The sequence below is a fragment of the Schistocerca nitens genome, chromosome 7, assembly GCF_023898315.1.
Source record: "Schistocerca nitens isolate TAMUIC-IGC-003100 chromosome 7, iqSchNite1.1, whole genome shotgun sequence".
Classification (NCBI taxonomy): domain Eukaryota; kingdom Metazoa; phylum Arthropoda; class Insecta; order Orthoptera; family Acrididae; genus Schistocerca; species Schistocerca nitens.
Window position 1 is genome coordinate 56,559,182 of NC_064620.1, and position 17,354 is coordinate 56,576,535.

Sequence of the window (17,354 nt, forward strand, 5' to 3'; positions counted from 1 at the left end):
TGCTCGCGGGGTGGAATCTCAGCTAACTATTTGTAGTATCGTTCCCAGAACCGATGGCGGTCCTCTGGTTTCGAGCCGAGTGGAAGGCTTAAACCAGAGGCTCAGACGATTCTGCGGAGATCTGGGGTGCAAATTTCTCGACCTCCGCTATCGGGTCGATTAATGTAGGGTCCCCCTGAAAAGTCAGGCGTGCACTACACGCAGGAAGCGGCTACAAGGGTAGCGGAGTACGTGTGGAGTGCATTATGGGTTGTTTAGGTTAGAGAACTCCCTCCCTAAGCCCGACAACAGGCCTCCTGAGACGCGACAAGGTAGTAGTCGGCAAAACGCAACAGGAAATAACAATATTAATGTGGTAACAGTAAACTGCAGGAGCGTCTATAGAAAGGTCCCAGAACTGCTCTCATTAATAAACGGTCACAGCGCCCACATAGTACTAGGGGCAGAAAGTTGGCTGAAACCAGATGTAAACAGTAATGAAATTCTAAACTCAGATTGAAATGTATACCGCAGAGACAGGCTGGACAGTGAAGGGGGAGGCGTGTTTATAGCGATAAAAAGTACAATAGTATCAAAGGAAATTGACGCAGAACCAGAATTTGAAATAATTTGGGTGAAGGTCACGGTTACAGCAGGCTCAAACATGGTAACTGGATGTCTCTATAGGCCCCCTGGCTCATCAGCTGTTGTGGCAGAGCACCTGAAGGAAAATTTGGAGAATATTTCGAGTAGATTTCCCGATCATGGTATAGTTCTGGGTGGAGATTTTAATTTGCCGGATATAGACTGGGAGACTCAAACGTTTACAACGGGTGGCAGGGACAAAGAATCCAGTGAAATCGTTTTAAGTGCATTATCTGAAAACTACCTTGAGCAGTTATACAGAGAACCGACTCGTGGCGATAACATATTAGACCTTCTGGTGACAAACGGACCCGAACTATTTGAAACAGTTAACGCAGAACAGGGAGTCAGCGATCAACTGATTTTAGACGTGCTCAATGACACCATAGAAGTCTGTAGACTCGGTGAATTTCAGTTTTTTTACGCGATACTTGTATGATATAGTGACTATAAAGCGATAATTATCTATAACGGCTACCTGTGAACACTAGCTGTCGTGACAGTGTCGTAGCTTTGGACATTAAACGTCTCATGTCAGCTACTTTAAATCAGATCGTACTTTAAATCTGACTGTAGTATTCCGAAAATTGCCGTCCCCTCCCCGTCAGACTGTCTGTGGTTTCCGCTCCTCCTCTGAAAATGAGAGGCCAGCATCAGAAGCTCCCTCCGGAGCTATGACAGCTAGCAGCGGATGTCACCCCCTCGCTATTAAAACCGGCCAGTTAGCAGAGGGGCGCATGCGCGACTCGCCCCGGTGCATGCCGGGAGCCGGAGGCGCGCGGGCCCAAGCGTGGCTGCGACGCCTCCTGCCCCAGTGTGTCTTCGCGCCCCGCTCTGCACAGACGCGCGCAGCTGCGACGCTGTGGCTGTCCACCTGCTAGGCGCGAACGCGTGACATGCCGACTGGAGCCCACCCGCGCAGCGCAGCTCCCTCGTTCTGTCGGTACGACGAGTCGTAGCCCGAGTTCCCGAACAGGTCAAGCTCTCAGCGGGACTGTTCCTCAGGTGTACGCACGAGACTTTATCGCTGCCTGGGCAATACACACGCGGACAAATACTTGTAATACTTGTATGGGCTTGCGAAAGTGTCTTATTCGTCAGTCGGGGAATATCAGACAGCTAATAATTTCTCAAATGTGATTAACATTAGAAGCACTCCCTAAGCCACGAGATAGTCGTTCAGTTGCTTTGACAGACATGGAATACAGTGGTCTCCGATTTGTTACGCTGATAATTGCGACAATCTTTAGCTGTCAAGGTAAGCTCTCTGTCCAGTACCTCAGCCAACTTGTACAATGGCACACATTATTATGTCTGGTTTCATGAGAAACTGTGAAAAAATGTTTCTTACATCGTCTTTACTTATGTTTCTCCGTCAGGCCAATTTTCGAGACTGGCGCACTAAATTTGAACGTAAATCGTCCTATGGAAACATAGCACCATCAATTTCTCCATTACTTAGAAATTTAACAAATATCGAAATGTTTTAAACTGGTACTTATGTGTATGAAAGTAACACAGTAATGGTGTCACTTTTATATCCATTGAACAATTAAACGTTTGCAACTCATTCGCATATATTACACAGCACCCCTAACATGTTGCGTATCTTCAACGGAACATAGCGCTGGCAACGTAATTACACAATAAAAATCGATGTTTTTCATTACTACATTGGTAATCCATACGTTGGTTATCGTTAAATGGTAAAGAAAACTGTTTCACACGAAGAGATCCTTTTTTTCATTTGTGAATTAGCTTTATCTAATTATTCATTAATACATATTAAAAATGAGTATCGTGAAGTGCGCAAGCGCTTATTTCCCATGGCAAGGGTTGTTTTATTTTTTTATTTACAGCTTGAAGCCTAACTTAATGTTTCATTTGGTCACAAATATTGTATGATAATTATAGTTTTTAACACAGACTCAATAAATGTATCTTATTTTCAGTGTATTTACTATAAGAATACCCAATTGTATCTGAAAAAGATTCCTATTTCGTCAAATAAGCATTCACGAAATTTCCTAATATGTATACTTGATGGCTTTACGAACTTGGATATTTGAGTTCACATGAACTTCAATATTTTACAAACATTTTGTTTCAATTTATTCCCTCATGTCTATTTAGATTTCAGCAGCTACACGGACGCGCTATAATTAGCGAAAAACGATTGTATTAAATTATTTTTTCTCTTATGATAGATGTGCTCATCTGTTACATGAGATTATGCGAGTATCATAGAGGTTGCCATCGTTGTTAGCACCATTAATTTCGTTCTTGGGAACTACAAATCTGTGAGGCGCTGGACAGATACCAGCGTTTGGACTACCAGTGGTATCTTACGGATTGCGCAAAACTTTAAAAACGTTCTCAACATTGTCCTGTTTGCCCCGCAGTTTTTACTTTTCAGTGTCGAATTTCGTATAAGTTTCTGAGCAAAGTTGAGGAATATATTTCGAACTTTCGGATATCTGAAATAAGTCAAATTCATAAACATTTTATTTAATGTGATATGATGTAGGCTTTTAATCCAGAGTACTACTGGTATACAGTTACCTGTGACGTCACATACACGTCACGCAGAAAGGCGACGCTACAGAATGCTGACGGCACTGGATTCATAGTCGTTAGTGGTTCAAATCCTCGTCTGATCATACCGATTTCTCTTTTCACAGTTTTGGTAGTTATTCCGTACACAGTGACATGGCGGATTAGTTTTCCTTACTTGTCGAGTATGAGCCTGAGCTCTAATGACCCAGACACTGACAGTATGTTAGGATACAGTATCTCGACTTTCATGTTCATACAGAGCTCCATTTTCGGAAACTTGAGTCGATTCACAAACGTGTGTTTCATGTGCCCCTATGTGGTACAGCACTGTATTCACGTCAAATGCAGATTTTCTGAGGCTTTCCTAAGGTGAAATTCGGGATGATTCCTTTGAGAAGGATACGGTAGTTTTCCATCCCAATCTTTTATATAAACTACCGTGAACTCTATATATAGTGACCTCGAGATCTATCCTACGTTAAATTCTACATCCCTTCCCATTTGCATGCCAGATTCGGAAAAAAAAACTGTAACCATGAGATATTGACAGCATCATCTGATATCAATACGAACACTAGAAGATTGAGGAAATTTACCACTTCTTCCTTTGTACTTCTGACACTCAAGCACAGAATGGCATTAGCGGAAAATGACAGTCCTAGCAATTACAGCTACAGCGTTCGTCTATGAAAAACTAGTTAATTACGGCAGTTCGAATTATAAATCATGCTGGGAATTATTTATGTTAGTTGCAGGTCAGTGTTGGGTACCGAAATCTGCTTCACAAACTTTTGAGCTATAGTTTCAAAGGAGAATTATTATTATTTTTGTTTAAATTTTATCTACCCGCTGGAACTGACGATAGCGTAGTTTAGAGGTTACTGATGGAGATCGCTTCTCTATTTTTGACATCCGCCACCGGACTGGACCAGTGGCTTCATTCCTGCGGAACGATACTGTGGAAACGTGGTAACATAAATGAAAGTGTTTTTGCGTCAATGGTTTAGACAGCTGGTATCAATAAGAACTCAGATGTTTAAATGTATGTTATTTCGTTCCGTAAATGAAAGACGTAATCAGCTATCATCGATTGTGAGCAGATGTTGAACATCCTGCCCCAAATAACAATTATCATCCAGGAGTACTGCTGTTAACATCACGTAGGATGATGTCATGGAAATGTATGCAGGTGTATTATTCTTAGTTCTATAGTCTGAAATACTATTACTTTGTAACTTCAATGGGATAAACCGTATGTAGTCTTACATGCAGTTTGTGTTCTCCTATGTAACTAATTGCCTGATTGAGGGTCAAATCAAATTTAAATTTAAATCTGAAATATTGCTGTTCACGAAGCCAGAATTCTCTAAACACCGTGAGACTTATGGATGTATAATTTGGCTATATTTCTCTGTCATCTCAGTAGATGCTAATTTTGGTTTAAAAACACAGTCTCTAACAAAGGCGAATTTAGTTTTAATTTATTTAATTTATGTGGTTATTCGGGAAACTGACCATGGAGAGTCACCAGAGAAATCTGATACGAAAAATTTAAAAACCAGAAAATAAGAATGTAAAAATTACAAAAGAAAAAAAAGTTAAAACAGCAAATACAACAAATATGAGTTACAATGCAAGCCTCTATTTTGCCACGAGAAACTTCAAAGCATGACAACGGAAGTGCGGTAACTTCATTTTTAAAAAAACAGAGTTCATGATTAAAATTTTGCATTTCTGCTGGATTTATATTGTAATGTTTGTAATGTGTTGAATAGCACGCACCTACCCGTCCGTTGGTTACAGAAGTGTTATCCAGACGGGGACTGCTTTTGCGTTTAGTGTTCACTGAGTGAAGTATGAAGTTCCTTTCAAGTGACTCCACATTATCAACTACAAATTCCGCGAGAGAGTATCGGTGCAGGGATGGCTATGTTAGAATTCCAAGACGCTTGAACAAGGGTCTGAATGACATTCGCGAAGTGACACGACGTATCGTTCTCACTGCCCTTTTATGAGATTAGATTGTCTTCTGCGACACCACAGATTTGCCCTCGGTAGTCTTACTGTGCAGTGTTTCACTATTTTTAATATTCGTGTTGTAACCTTTCTTTCAAGACATTGTCCATTTCGTTCAACGGACCTACCAAGGCATTCAGGTCTGTGATGGTAGTGCAGCAAACTCCAAAAGTTGTTTTTTCTTCCCCCAGCTCCTAAGCTGATTTCAGAAATTTCTCCTTGGTACCTTCACCGAAATTCTAGATATACAGATTGAGTACATGTGAGACAGGTTACAATTTAAGTCAGATTGTCCTCAAAGACTGCCTCGTATTCATGACCTTCGACTATTAGAACTGCAGAATGTTATATGAGGTTTAGACAGCTTTCTACTCCGTGTATTCCTGGTAATTAACTATGTAGTGCTGTTTTATTTCCTTCCTGCCATTCGAACTCCTTAATCTTCGCCTCTCACGCAACGACCTCACATATCTACGAGTGAGAGTCAAATATATTATTTTTTCCTACCGTTCTCTTCAAAACGTGCAACTTTTTATTATGTTGAAAGCTGTTTACCCATATTTCTAAATGTTACAGTTATTTTGTTCTGAATTAGTTCATTGTGAGAGCTATGAAGGACAAGTGAACGCAGCGCCTTGTCTACCACAGCCACTTAGACAGCTACGAAGTCCCACATTTGTTACGCGACTGCTTAATCTCTCCTTCGCTTCTCCACCCATGCGTCGTGTGAAGCTGTACTGGTTTAAAGCACATCTTTCCCAATACGAGCAGTGCTTCTTCTCTAATGGTATACACTTCGGCGTGAAATTGAACAAGAAACTTAATTCCTTGCTTGTCGCTATCTCTTGATTCATTTGAATCTTCTTCTTGTTGTTATCATAAGGAATCACTTCGTTCAGAGGCGATATAGTTCGGCGAACCGGCTCGTGTTTTGTCCTCCTCTATAAATAGGCCCTTCCGTTCTGAAACATTCTATTAGCGTAATTAATTACATTTATCGTTAGTTTTAGAAATTTGCATTCAATGAAGTTACAAGAATTCGATTTTCTAACAGCAATCGACGATTTTTCGTTCATCATCACACTGTCAATATGATATTCCATCTCGTACACTAATATGCTTACACATCTTGTCTACCGCTATCATTTTAGTAAAGACACGACATATTGGTTCAAATGGCTCTGAACACTATGAGACTTAACTGCTGAGGTCATCAGTCCCCTAGAACTTAGAACTACTTAAACCTAACTAACCTAAGGACATCACACACATCCAAGCCCGAGGCACGATTCGAAACTGCGACCGTGTTGGTCGTGCGGTTCCAGACAGTAGCGCCTAGAACCGCTCGGCCACACCGGCCGGCACACGACATATCCTTGAAAGTATCCTAATTATGGAAAATGTACGAAATACCACATCAAAATATCTATCTCATTAAGTATCAAAATAGACACATGCGCAGTACCGTGTTTTACTAGGCTGTTAAATGATATTTTGTACACACAACTAAATGGCGATAGTAACTGACATTTATCTTGTTACGGGCCATTCCACACTAAAACCCAGTGGAAAGCAGTTAGTGTCGAATCAAGAGGATGTGTATTTTGGGTGATGGTAAATGTAATTCTGAATGCTACGACATTGATCTCAGGTACCTACTTGACTCACCTTACCTTAAACACCTTCATAAATATCTCGATACTGTTCCATTTCTAGTAAACTGTAGACAGTACCACATCTACTAAAATGTCTCACATTTGTCAAGATTTTCTGTAATTTCCACCGCAGCCGCTATGCATTACAAGGTCATAAATAATTTCTATTGAGATATACAGCAGCAACGGTAATATATACCTTACTTCTTATTAAATTCGCAGTTGTGATATGAGACAGTTGAATACCGGTTCCAGCCGTTGCTTGTCTTCAATATAATCAGGTTGTTTGCAGTATGATGTCATTTTCTTATCCATGTAGGACATTAATGTTGAGGCGATGTAGTTCACACGTGTGTAACCAAGCCCAGTATATGTGAAGATGACTTGAACCCAAACCGGTAGTCACTTTATGACACTGCATTAGCCATATACAATCGATTTTACAGAGAGTGGCTTTTGGGGTGCGGAGAAAGTCGAAGATGAACATTTAATGTATCTTGCGTGCAGCTCAAGGAAATAATGTAATATTAATAAATGCTTTGGTATTACAGTATTAATTCTAATTATAAAATAACTTAAGAGCTACCTTCCAATAGCGTGAAAGGCAGAGCCCAACAAAATGTTCTTTAATTCCGTTTTAAACTTCACCATATTATCTACATGACATTTGACGTGATCTGGCAGACTGATACGTAATTGACTCCTTTCTGTTAACCCCTTTAAGTGTATGTAGAGGTTGGGTTTGGCCCTAGTGCCACGTTTCTAGCGTGCGACATGAAATGGAATGAACACGTAATGTCGGTTGTACGGAAGGAGAGTGGCATGGCCGAAGAAACGTTGTATCGTACTCCTGAACAACTCAGGCACTGTCGTACCGATTTATCTGCCGACACCAGCCAAGCGACTTTCAATTGACATATCTCCCCTGTGCGGGAATATGCGTAATGGATGCTCGCTTCGAGTTCACGCCGGGCATAAATTTTCATTGCGATTCCATTATACAGCTGATGGTGGTCCATGTTCGCAACTGCGAGTACCTTTCATGCATCTGTAAAGAAGACTTCGTACAGAACCCTTCTACGACTCATTCAAGAGTACTGCTCGGGTGTTTGGATCCTTGGATCCTCACCAGCTCTGATTAAAGGAAGGCGTGAGAGCAATGTAGAGGTGTGGCAGTTGATATGTTAGAGGTTGGTTCGATCAACACGCGAGTGACATACACAAGACTCAAATAGAACTCCCTGGTGTTCTTTTCGCGAAACACTATTGAGAAACTTTTCAAAAGACATCGCAGTCACCGCTGACTGTAAAAATTATTTATATTCATTTTCATCATCTATTTTCACAATTGCAACTTAGGCCTCGAGGCGTTTATCGAGTGGTACATTGCAATATACTGTGCTCTGACAACTGTCAAACTTTAAAAATCTTCTGATTTGTACACACTTTGTCATCCTATTGGAGCCTTTTATCATCCATAACGTTAATTTCAACAAACCACTATTCTTAAAATGTTTAAAGGTACACCGATGACATGTCTACATATCAGAAGATGTTTAAAGTTTGATATATGCTAAAATACAGTCTTTTGCACTACACCACTTGATATACGGCCTTAGGCCGAACATACAATAGTAGAAATAAGTAATTTATACAATCAGTGGCAACTATGATGTCTTTTAAAAAGTTTGACTCAAAGACTTGACTGTGAACCTAAACAATGAGCTGTTAATGAATGTTGAGAATGTTCAGAGTGACGACTACTGCGACGGACTGCAGAACGATCCTACAGTCGTTACCAACACGCCGTACAAAAGCAAGAAAGATAAGAGAAATCGCGGTCCAAACGGAAATATAGAGGTAGTCGTTTTTTTCCTCGTTGCATCTGCGAGTCCAAGAGAATGTTTACGATCCACAGCTGTACGAAATAATTTCGAAATTAATTCTCTCACTGTAACTTTCTTCGTATGAGCTGTATTAAGTATAGGTCTAGTACCCAATAGGAACATATGAAGATTTTTGTCGGTCAGGACTCGAGGCGGAATTTGCCGCTTATCACGAACGGTCTCCTCGACGACTTCGGCTATCTGTGCACACTGCGTAGACCGGCCGAGACATCCATATACACATTGTCTATATCCGTATATCGTAGTCCTGTAAATCCATCACCTAATGCTCGCAGCGGGGACAATGAGGCAACGAGGAATCGAGACCATTGTAAGGGAAAGCGTAGACATTCCGCTGTGCCCCGTGTAGTGCCTTGCGGAATATATGTAGTGCTACGAATGTAGCAACAGTGACTGCAGTAAACAGCCTGTCATACAGGCAAAATGACTCCGATAACAGCTGATGTTTACGAACCTCTGGTTGGGATATTCTCACAGAAAAGTGTTTTATTAAGCTCATATTACGCAGTTTACTTAGTGGAATGAAGAGCGCCGCTTCTGTCAAATGGCTTGGACACTATGAGACTTAACTTCTGAGGTCAAAAAAATGGTTCAAATGGCTCTGAGCACTATGGGACTCAACTGCTGAGGTCATTAGTCCCCTAGAACTTAGAACTAGTTAAACCTAACTAACCTAAGGACATCACAAACATCCATGCCCGAGGCAGGATTCGAACCTGCGACCGTAGCGGTCGCGCGGTTCCAGACTGTAGCGCCTAGAACCGCTCGGCCACTCCGGCCGGCGCCGCTTCTGTCGCTGTATCATTTTCTGTTTCACACTGTGCCAGAGTTGCTTCACTACAAAGTATCTCTTCGGACTGCGTAGCATTTAGTGCTATTTTGTAATCCAATACATAATGCGTGTCTACGTATCAGAAGATGTTTAACGGTTGACATGTGCTAAAATACAGTCTTTTGCAGTACACGACCTTCTCGAGCTTAGTTCAATGAGCCGTGACGTAACTATTTAAAAACGATTGTTTCAAAAATTACTCCTGGTTAAATATTTGTGGCAGAAGCTGCTGGTATCTTTTATTTCACTGACTGGTGCGCTGTCCAAAACGTACATGACGTCTGCTTGTATTTGACAGAGTTTGTGGATATAATCAACAGTGATACAGATCCAGATACCAAATTCTGCCATCTAGGATGAAATTATATGCGGTTGCGGAATAGAGTTAAACAGGAGGGTCAACAGCCTCCTGTTTTTTTCACATTTGCTTCGATTCAGCTATTTCCGAAAGCAATCATGCTAAGAAAAGATAATAGTCTGCGTCAAATGTCACATAATACACATTTCATTTGATGACATTTTCTTTTCTCCAAATAACCTCAGATAATAGCTGAATGAACAGTTTAAAAATATTATCTGACTAAACAAAAATATATCGTTTTCAAAGTTAGATCAAAGATTGTAATCGATAAGAAGATGGTATAGTTAGATATTTATTTTGTCATATAGAGAGAGGAGTTCACAGTCTTAGATAACATAGATGAAGACATCCGTGTTGTCTCCGACTGTTAAAATTATTTTTTTATAATGTGTAAGATCGCAGTTTCGTAATTTGGCTATTTTCATGTAGAACGAAAGTTTGACAGTGTTGTGCTGCAGAATGCCCAGAGGGTATCACTGCTGTATTGTATACCTTATTTGGAATATGAATAGAAAGATATGGATTACAAAATCAGTTTTAGCGGGTATGAGGAAAGAATAACGTTAAGAAGAAAGGTATATTGGAAACATGAATTACATGTTGTGGATGTATGGTAGTGAAAATTGAGCACTCAGCAAGAAAGAAAAATACGCAAACGCCCATAAAATAGCAGGAATGAGGTTCCTAAGTTGTACAAGTAGGTAAGCCTTGAGAGAACATAACTAAATATACAGAGGAGTTGTGAAGGAAGTGTCTGATTAGCAGCACAAGATCGACGATATAAGGTCAGTTCGTAGTAAAAATATTTCTGTTACTGATAAATCAGATACATGTTCAGCATTTAACAATCATTTCCTGAGCATTGCTGGTGAATTAAATAAAAATTTAGCTTCTACAAGGAAATGCCTTTGCGAGATGATGTCTGACATACTCCTCTGTGGTACAGACAAGGGGGAGATTAAGTCAATAATTAAATCACTGAAGACTAAGGACTCTCACGGTTACGATTGAGTGCCTATTATTAAAGTACTGTGTTGCACATGTTAGCCCTGTCTTTAGCCATATTTGTAATTTTTCCTTTAGGAATAGTTAGTTTCCTGAACGATTAAAATATTCAGTAGTAAAGCCGATTTACAAAAAAAGGAGAAAGAGATAATGTAGACAATGTTAGACCTGTTCCTATGTCACCAGTGTTTGCTAAACTTATTGATAAGGCTGTGTATGTAAGGATAAATGATATTTTATATCACACGATTTGCTATCAAATGCACAGTTTGGCTTTAGAAGTCGCTTAACAAGTGGAAAATGCTATATTCTCTTTTCTCTGAGAGGTACTGGTTGGGTTAAACCAAAGGTTTCGAACGCTAGGCATATTTTTTGATTTATCTAAGGCGTTTGATTGTGTTAATCACAAAATATTGCTCCAGAAGTTGGACCGTTACTACGGAATACTGGGAGCAGCTCACAACTGGATCACCTCTTACTTTAGCAACAGACAGAAAAAGATCATTATTCACGATGTTGAGAATGACTGTGACGTGGGATCTGAGTGGGGTACAGTCAAGTGGGGGTTCCCCAGGGATCAGTGTCGGGGTCACTCCTGTTTCTTATTTATATAAATGATATACCCTCTAGTATTTCAGGTAACTCTAAAATATTTCTGTTTGCTGCTGATAATAGCTTGGTAGTAAAGGATGTTGTGTGCAACATTGCCTCGGTTTCAAATAGTGCAGTTCATGACCGAAGTTCATGGATTGTAGAAAATAAACTAAGGCTAAATCACAGTAAGAGTCAGCTTTTACAGTTTCTAACACATAATTCAATAAAACCTGACGTTTTAATTTCACAGAATGGGCATATGATAGGTCAAACTGAACAGTTCACATTTCTAGGTGTTCAGATAGATAAACTGTCGTGGAAATCCCACGTTCAGGATCTTGTTCAGAGACTTAATGCTGCCATATTTACTGTTCGAACGGTATCTGAAGTGAGTGATCGTTCGGCACGAAAATTGCTTAAAAATGGTTCAAATGGCTCTGAGCACTATGGGACTCAACTGCTGAGGTCATTAGTCCCCTAGAACTTAGAACTAGTTAAACCTAACTAACCTAAGGACATCACAAACATCCATGCCCGAGGCAGGATTCGAACCTGCGACCGTAGCGGTCTTGCGGTTCCAGACTGCAGCGCCTTTAACCGCACGGCCACAAAAATTGCTTATATACATCCGCTTGTGTCGTATGGTATTACATTTTGGGGTAACTCTTCCCATTCTAAAAGGATATTTTTGATTCAGAAAAGGGCGGTTCGCGCAATAAGTGGTGTAAGTTCACGAATCTCTTGTCGACCCCTATTCACGAGTCTGGGTATTTTGACATTGGCCTCTTAATATGTATAATCCTTACTATCATTTCTTGTTAACAATATAAGCTTATTCCCAAGAATAAGCAGCCTTTACTCGGTTAATACTCGGCAGAAATCAAACCAACATTTGGATCGGACTTCCTTAACTCTTGTACAGAAAGGTGTTCAGTATATTGCTGCATCCATTTTCAATAAGCTACCACTCAAATTCAAAAATCTTAGCAGTAATCCCCGCTCTTTCAAATCAAAACTGAAGAGTTTCCTAATGGGTCAATCCTTCTATACTGTCGAGGAGTTCCTTGAAAAAGTAAACTGATTCCTTTTGTATTGTTGATTGCGTTTATTTAAACTTATGGATTGACTTTCTTCGGGTTCATAAACATTTTATTTTTGTTTGTTATTACTGCAATGTTGTAATTTCATGTACTGACACTTTCCATGACCTTGGATATATGCCCCCCCCCCCCCCAATTTGGTCCTGAGGAACTTGACGTGTAAATAAAAAATTTAAAAAAATTAAAAACGAAAGTCAACTGTGGGCGTTCCTTAGTTTGAAGTCGAGAATAGAAGAGTGCAAACGTCAGTGATCGAAACGCACGAATTGGCGCCTCCGGTGTAGTCATCGAAGAGACATTACGCAGAGAATGATCTCAACTAATGTACGATTAAGTATAGTCTTTCGGCAGACCACAAAATTTGCCTATTATAGGAATATATCGTAAGAGTTTAGAAAATTTTTCAGATTTTCGTTGTGGTTACATTGTAAATCAATAGATTTAGCCAAAGGTTTCCTCACAATTTTAACTGGTTCAGTAATAGGTTTGTCCAATTATGTGAAATAAAATTTTATCATAGCTACTCCTTCAAGTGTGGTGTCACCGCCAGACACCACACTTGCTAAGTGGTAGCTTTAAATCGGCCGCGGTCCATTAGTACATGTCGGACCCGCGTGTCGCCACTGTCAGTGATCGCAGACCGAGCGCCACCACACGGCAGGTCTCGAGAGACGGACTAGCACTCGCCCAGTTGTACGGACGACTTAGCTAGCGATGCACACTGACGAAGCCTCGCTCATTTGCAGAGCAGATAGAATAGCCTTCAGCTAGGTCAATGGCTACGACCTAGCAAGGCGCCATTAGTATTACATTGCATGATCTACAGAGTCTCACTTGTATCGTCAAGAGCGATGTACAACAATGATGGATTAAAGTTAAGTATTCCAGCAGCTGCGTACTTTTCTTTATAGCATTCATTACGTATCCTGTTTCAGACCTCACGCCAGCCTGCGTGAGTTAACGCGTGCATTCGGCCTCCTCAACCAAGTAGTGTGCGTAGTGTTGGCTAACTGCTAACACTACATCAAGCTCTACGAGTACTTCGCCCACCAGCCCGTTTCCTCAAGTTTGGTAACAAACAGTTATAGCTGAGAGAGGGAAGAAAACCTAGGAATTGCAGCGAATGTAGAAGTACACCGCCTGACAAGAAAAGTGTAGCATCCGGAAGGGGAGGAGAAACAGAGACGAAACGTTACGGCCTGAGAGAGTGAGTGACGTTGTTCCAGTAATTACTGTATCACACCAAATTAATAAATTACTTGGCAGTGTGAGGTCACTTGTCAGTATGACTTCGCACACCCTCTCGCCAGGATGCATGCACTGATTCTGGAGGGAAGGATGACATAAATCTAGTGTATCCTTTCTTGTAAAAATCAAACCCACAACTTGGTAACCGGGATTGATATCCAGAATATCGGCACTATGACGGTATTGACGTCTGCGGTGGTCCTATACATGAAGATCTGTGGATCTTGCTGGCCACGGGAGAACCTCATCATCAAGCAGATAGTTCACACAGACACGTGCCATGTGCAGACAAGCACTGACCTGTCGGCATATGGCACCGTAGCGCTGTTGCATTACATGTAACGTATGATGACACAGAATGTCAGTGAGATACTTTTGTGCCATCACAGTTGCCTCAGTAACCAGCAGCCGTATTCTGAAGTAATATGTGACGGCTATCCACACCATCATGCTAGGCGTAACATCGCTGTGCCTCTTCAAAATTCGGGAAGAATGGGACCTCGCAGGTCGCCGCCATGCTAGCAGATGATGGTCATTCAGGGTACTACAGAAACGCGATTCACCGTGAAAACAATGTCACGCAAGTCTTCGTTCACGGCAAGACTCCAAACACAGACGGGAGCATGTGTATGGGGCGGCAGTTCCCTAGCCCGGCTGCTGCTAGTCTACAAACAGTGGTGCAGGATAGCAGAGAATACTGTAAGGAGTGCATGACTTGTTCTCGACTGGCAGTCGCAGGTGTGAAGGGAGTACAATGAGCTTGTTGCATCCTTCCTCGGGACGGTCGGAACCTTGCCGACGGGTATGTTTGTCACTACGTTCTCGTAGGGCCTAACATGGAGCCAGATGAAGACCCACAATGAGGCCTCTTCCAAACTCTGTCAGGTGCTGATAACGCGTCTCACATAAGTTTGTCTCCGTGTCCCACCACCCCAATAATACTCTACCATGGGGGGGGGGGGGGTTATTGGCGCTCAACGTCGAAGTCATCAGCGCAATACTATATCAAACCTGGCAACAATACTATACACGCCCAGCACTAATACACTCTGGTGGTCATTCTCGCCGTCACATGGAACTGGAGCTCTAATCAGTTTCACACCCTCAGATGGTGTGTACTTGTGCGAAGCTATATTGACAGCGAACCATGTCTTCCGGGTACTTTGTGTTTTTTGGTCAGGCATTGTCGCTCGGGGAGACCGTGCCGCAGTTGCGTTGTAACGGTCCGTGGTGACACAGGGCGCGTTGTCTTGACAGAAACGTGAGAGAAAAGAACTACGTAAGATTTTTTGTTTGAAACAGTAAACCGCCATTTGACTGTGATTTACGGTTTTTTATCTTCTGTACCACCTAGAATTCGGCTTTTATGCAGTTATTAAGAACAATACTAAGTTCTTAGACCATTAACATGCCATACCTCACTATCTAAAATATGGATGTCTGATACAAATGTCGTCTTTATGTTTATCACATGCTAGAGCAGAATATTTCCACTCTTGGTTCTGTGATACTCTCCGTAGTGTGCGAATACCGCACCATAAAAATTCTAGGAAACAGGAGTTTTAGTTTGTTAACAGTTGGAAATGCTTTAAGTTTCTTTGGTGTAGGCTAACGTTCTGTAACCAGCGTTTTTGACTTCGACTACAGTACATGTTCCAACTAGTACATCCTCATATGTACCCGCAAGTCATTGTATGATACACACTGAAGTTAGGTCTACTTTTTCTCCTGTTATATTCGCGTACTGAACGAGAGAAAACTGTACAACAATCAGGCGCACTAATTTCTCTTATCATTATGTATCCTTTTCGCGTTATATGAAGGGGGCACCGGAGGTGTTGCTCTGTCTTCCTCGAGTACAGTTTCTCTTTGATCCTGTCAGCGCGTCTTCGAATTCGACCAGTCTCTGCTGTCATGATGTGAAAATGACCGTAAACATTTGAACAGTACTCTAGAATACGTCATACAATTGCTTCGTCTGTAGTCTCCGTAATGCATCGCATTTTTGCGGAAGCTCGCCACAAATTATGCATTCCCCTTTGCTAAAACTGATTTCGAATATCCTTTCCATTTCATACCTCTTATTTTTATTACCTCTGATAATTTAGTGGCAGTTTGACACAACACACGTTGGTTACCTTACGCAAGTAATCAGTTTGAGATGATTTTCAAGGAACTGAGCCAAGTTCCGAGGTACAATTACATTGTCACCAGCCTGCTGCGAGAATCATTACGGAATGTTCTGGTTTTCCCATTAAGCATTGCAGAGTCGAAGAGAAAGGATCTAATCTGTACGAAATCAACGAATTTCAAAAGTAAGGAGAGCCCTAAAAAACTGGAACGATTCCGAAGGGCAGTTCATGAATTTCAATGGGAGTTGCGTAAAAATTGAGTGAAACCTGAATCAGTGTGAATTCAAACCTGTATCTTCAACGGAAGATTATGCTTGGTCAAACTTCTGAATCAAAGCAATACAAATTCATGTCATTTCAGCTTAAGCAGAACTTTCGGGTGACGAACGTGACGTTCGAGGGCGTAGAGAAAATGGCTCTGAGCACTATGGGACTTAACTGCTAAGGTCATCAGTCCCCTAGAACTTAGAACTACTTAAACCTAACTAACCTAAGGACATCACACACATCCATGTCCGAGGCAGGATTCGAACCTGCGACCGTAGCGGTCGCGCGGTTCCAGACGGTACCGCCTAGAACCGCTCGGCCACTCCGGCCGGCGGGGGCGTAGAATTCCATTAAAAACTTAAAATTAATCACCTACTAATTAATAATAGTTGCTCTGCTGTGAGAGACTGGGCATGCGTTCTGTATACCGTACATCCTGTAGCGTAGCAAAATAGAGGTAAAATATACCAGATTACTCTGCAATGGCGTCAAAATTTTGCGGATAACTTCAAACGATCTAGTGACCAGTATGTAATAGGAAAAGCGGGATCTGAAGCAAAGGGAACGTTAGGGCTTAAAGGCCTGTTGATATCAACGTTACAATAGATATAGCATTAGATCACTTGAACTAGGATAGTGGTGTAAGTAGGCTGTTTAGGTTTTTATGTTGGTAACTCCACGTAGCGCTCTGTATGAAAATCACTGGCTGTGCTGTGTGCAGTCTGTGGCTGGTTGGCATTGTTGGAATATTCGTTATTTTAGTGTTGGGCAGTTGGATGTGAACAGCGTGTAGCGTTGCGCAGTTGGAGGTGAGCCGCCAGCAGTAGTGGATGTGAGGAGAGAGATGGCAGAGTTTTGAGAGCGGATGATCTGGACGTATGTCCATCAGAGAGAGTAAATTTGTAAGACTGGATGTCATGAACCGATATATATATATATATATATATATATATATATATATATATATATATATATATATATATATATATATATTTATTATGACTTTTGAAACACTATTAAGGTAAATACATTGTTTGTTGAAACTTCCTGGCAGATT

The 17,354-nt window shown here is 41.2% G+C and overlaps 1 protein-coding gene across 1 annotated transcript in view; it reads left to right on the forward strand.

Annotated features, from left to right (window-relative positions):
* Positions 1-1,462: 1,462 nt before the first annotated feature.
* The window catches only part of LOC126195468 (uncharacterized), a 661,177-nt gene continuing 645,285 nt past the window's right edge, over positions 1,463-17,354 (forward strand). The window contains exon 1 of the mRNA XM_049934096.1: positions 1,463-1,882. Coding sequence (XP_049790053.1) covers positions 1,822-1,882 — 61 coding nt within the window. The 5' untranslated portion in view covers positions 1,463-1,821. The remainder of the gene's footprint in view (positions 1,883-17,354) is intronic.